Source organism: Trachymyrmex septentrionalis, unplaced genomic scaffold (assembly GCF_001594115.1).
Source record: "Trachymyrmex septentrionalis isolate Tsep2-gDNA-1 unplaced genomic scaffold, Tsep1.0 scaffold15, whole genome shotgun sequence".
NCBI classification, from domain to species: domain Eukaryota; kingdom Metazoa; phylum Arthropoda; class Insecta; order Hymenoptera; family Formicidae; genus Trachymyrmex; species Trachymyrmex septentrionalis.
This window is the reverse complement of record NW_017304653.1, coordinates 5,196-8,941: the sequence shown is the minus strand read 5'-3', so window position 1 is coordinate 8,941 and position 3,746 is coordinate 5,196. Positions and strand designations below refer to the sequence as shown.

The 3,746-nt window shown below is 47.3% G+C and overlaps 1 protein-coding gene across 1 annotated transcript; it reads right to left on the bottom strand.

The window, feature by feature from the left end:
- Positions 1–524: 524 nt before the first annotated feature.
- LOC108745812 lies at positions 525–1,718 on the bottom strand. Its single transcript, XM_018482182.1, has one exon. The coding sequence runs from the start codon at positions 1,716–1,718 to the stop codon at positions 525–527; it is 1,194 nt and encodes a 397-aa protein (XP_018337684.1).
- Between the last annotated feature and the right edge of the window lie 2,028 nt (positions 1,719–3,746).

The following is a 3,746-nucleotide window of genomic DNA, read 5'->3' as shown; positions in this document are numbered from 1 at the left end:
TCCCAGACTACTTTATAAAATTTTTTCCGAAAGTGTAGCACTATGCATGTGATCTGTGATCAACCTGGCTACTAATTAAACAATTAAAAAATGTTAAAGTAAACAATAGAGGGGGACTATATTAGAATTATTTCCGAAAGTGTAGCACCATGCGTACGGCAATAATATTAACATTTTTGTATTGTCTATATTATGTACATATTTTATAATCTATTATTATTATTATTTTCAACATTTTTACCTTAAGCTTGTCTAATTTATCACTGTGAGTTATTATTTTCAATGATTTTTTAAATAAAAATACATTATAAAATCCATTTTTTTTACAATCGGGTGCCCCGCACTAGTTTTTCAGATCTGGCCATTGGATGTAACCGCTAACTTTACCGTCATCGCAACTCGCCAGCTCGCGTAAAGTAGCTATGGCAGTGTCGCTGCGCGAGACACTATCAGTGCCTCCAAATTATTGTATTGTTATTTAATTAGTACATTATTTGTTATTATTTACGAATTTTATGAAATTTTCAGATAGCTGTTGTACATATTTGTGGCATACTCGTATACTGAACCACACGATCGTGTATGATGAGACAATAGGCTGTTGTATTTGCGGGCACGTTCTCCTTACATTCAAAGTCTAATCGCACGGTACCACTCTTGACTGATTCGTTCTGTCGAGAGCAATTGATGATCACGAACGGGCCATTACGTAAAAAAGTTGTAAAGGTGAGATTCGACTCGAGATATTCGTATCCATAGTAGCCCTTGCAGAAACGCGCGTAAAAGTCGTACAGAATCGCACATCTGTTTTTATCAAAATCTAGATTCAAATCATCGTACGGATAACATTCCGTATTCAGGTAGAGTTTAGCATTGGTTAATTTGCAGTGGTCGAATCGACTTGCATCCTCAGACATGATATTTTTTCGACCTGTTTGCATAGCGAAAATGACGTAGCGCGGCTTCTCGAGCTGACTAGCCGTCTTGATGGCCCACGAATGCTTGGTTGTGCTCTGCAAGAGCGGAAACTCGTACAGATCCCAAGAGCGAAAAGCCATGCTCAGATATCGTCCGCTCTCCAAAGCGCGCAGTATCGACAGCTTATTTATCTCGCTCAATAACACGTGCGGCATTCGCCACTGTACTTTGAATAATTCGAGCGTCGGCTCTGTCGTCGAATCTCCCGTCAGGCAATTGTTGTCGTTGCGCGCTCGTATTAAAATCAATTCGTGACGAGCGTTGATCACCACACGTCTGTAATCTTCGCAAAATCCCAGCAGTACGTAGAGCGGAACACAGAAATTAAAGTATCCGGCCGCAGTAGTCTGCGCATCCCAGCCGGCATTCCGCAGAATCACGCTTCTGTCGGACGACACTGTTACATAGTTTTTGATCGTGCTAGTTATGCCTACGTTTCTGTTACGATCAATCTCCACACCGTTGAGTTCATATCGAATCTCATCGAATATAAACGCGACGCAATTATTTCCCAATGACACGCTAGCACCCTGGACCACTTTGTTCTTCGTCAGTTTTCCCTCGACGTATAGAAAGCTTTCGTACGGCAATGTGTATAGATCCTGTTGCTGTATGGGTATTCTTATCTCGTCGCTGTACCCGAACGTTGTGTTGGCGAACGGGTTGTACGTGTGAGTCTCAATCTTGACGATGCGATCGTCGAAGACCGGCTCGCTTTTAATGTTTAGGATATCAGTCATCTCAAATGTTGCGCACCGCGAATCCCAAAGACTTTAAAAATGTAACGTTCGACGCGCTGAGCTTCTTCTTCTTTCTAATGCAGTCGGATGAGCGAGTGTTATCGAGCTGTGACGTCGTTGGCCTTGTAAAGAATACGTTATCTCTCTGCGTGCGCTCCGTTCCGTTCAACACGAGCATCTCACGCTCACGTTATCACTGCAGACGTCGTACGTGCAATCTAACGGTGATCTCTTCTCCGCGAAAATCGAGCAATCGTCCGTTCTGGTCGACGACGCGTATCGTCAGATCCGTAATGCTCCGTGCGATGATCGGCAGGGAAATGATCTGCGCCGGCCTCTCCGATATCTTATATCCTGGCGGCACGCTCGGTGAAAATTCGTGTATCGTGTGCGCGCTTTTGCCGTTGCTGTACGCACCCGCGGTCACGCTGCACTCTACGCGGATAACGTTTACGTTCATTATGTTGATCGACATGTCCGATTCGTGCCATCTTCGCGGTCGCAGTACGCGCTTCGACGAGAATCCCAGCAGCGATCCAACGCTGTTGGGTTTGTCAAAGTTTATTCCGTACGCACATCTAATCTCGCATCTCATCGTGTTGTAGTTTGCGCGGAGCGTAATCGGGTATTCTCCATCCTCACCGTTATCATTATCATCGGCGTCATTGTTCTTATTGTCACCGCGCACTACGTCAACGGTTTCAAGCGCGTCGCGGTGAGGACTTTTCCGTAAAATCGCGCGTTTCAGAAATTCATTTATGTCTCGCACTTCGTACGAACCTTCGGGAATTGTAATTTCCACGTCATCTTTGGCAAAATAAAATTTGTTGTTCGAATTATTCACGTTCGGTATCGTGTGATAAGTCTCAAAAATCACCAGACCGAGCTCGTAATCGTCGTCACTCAAATCTATGGCGGGAAAGTAGTTTGCCGCGAGGACGGTGCTCTTCCCGCTCAGCGTAAGCGTCAGCGACATGGCGGTGTTCGACTAATACTGAAATTTCACAGCGTCTCACCGAGCTTTTTAAATTCGCGCGCGTCTACCGTTTGTAGAAACCGCAGGCACATCTGTCCGCAGAAGTTCTGATCGTACGTCTGACAGGACGTACGATTGTACTCTATCGTCGTAGCACCGTTCCCGAAATATCGCACCAGTTCCTTGGGAGGTCGAAGATTACCGAAACTGTCAAAGTATACGACGCGGTTGTTCCTCTTCGCGTACGCTACCCAGTGAGTACCAGGCCCCGTCGCATCGTCCAGATTCACGATACCGCTTTCGTTTCGACGCACACCGCTCGTCGGTAACGCGTTACGCATGAAAACGCCTCTAAAGTATGGTATGCGCATACGTCTCGCGAGCTCGTTTAATTGCACATTGGTAGTTGCGCCAGACGGCATTTTTATCGTCTCTTTGGCGTTTTTTTTTTCTTTGCAGCTGCACCCTGTCCATGTTTGTACGGGCCGAGATACAGTCCGCGTCCGTATTTGTACGGAGTGAGATACAGTCCGCGGCCCTGTTCCATCGCGCGGTCGTATCGTTGCAGCTCTTCGAGCTGACGTCGCGCGGCTTTGTTGTCGTTTACCGCTTTCGCCACGCTGGCCGCTCCGCCGATCAAGGATCCGAGCGCGCCCAACATTGACAGAAACGGTAACGCACCACCTCGTTTCGCCGTTGGAAGTATCCGCTTTTTCGTCGTTTTTTTCTTGGTCGTCATCGTCTTCTTCGGTTTCATGCCCATGCCGATCTTGGTCTTGGCTTTCATCTCTGCCCAGGCGGCAGCAGCGGCGGCTCTCTCGCCCAGAGCCGAATCACTCGCGGTAATGCGTTTCCGCGCCTTCTCGGCTAGTATATTGTCTGCTGCGTGTCTATCGGTGAGATCGTTGCTGTGTGAATACGCAATGTCGTGTTCCCGACACGCCGCGTCTAGCGGAGTTATGCCCGCGTCACCTCTGGCTAATCGCTTCGGAAGTCGAGTGCCTGGGCCGCAAAACTGGTAGCCCGGAATATGTAACTCGAAAGGAAGCGCG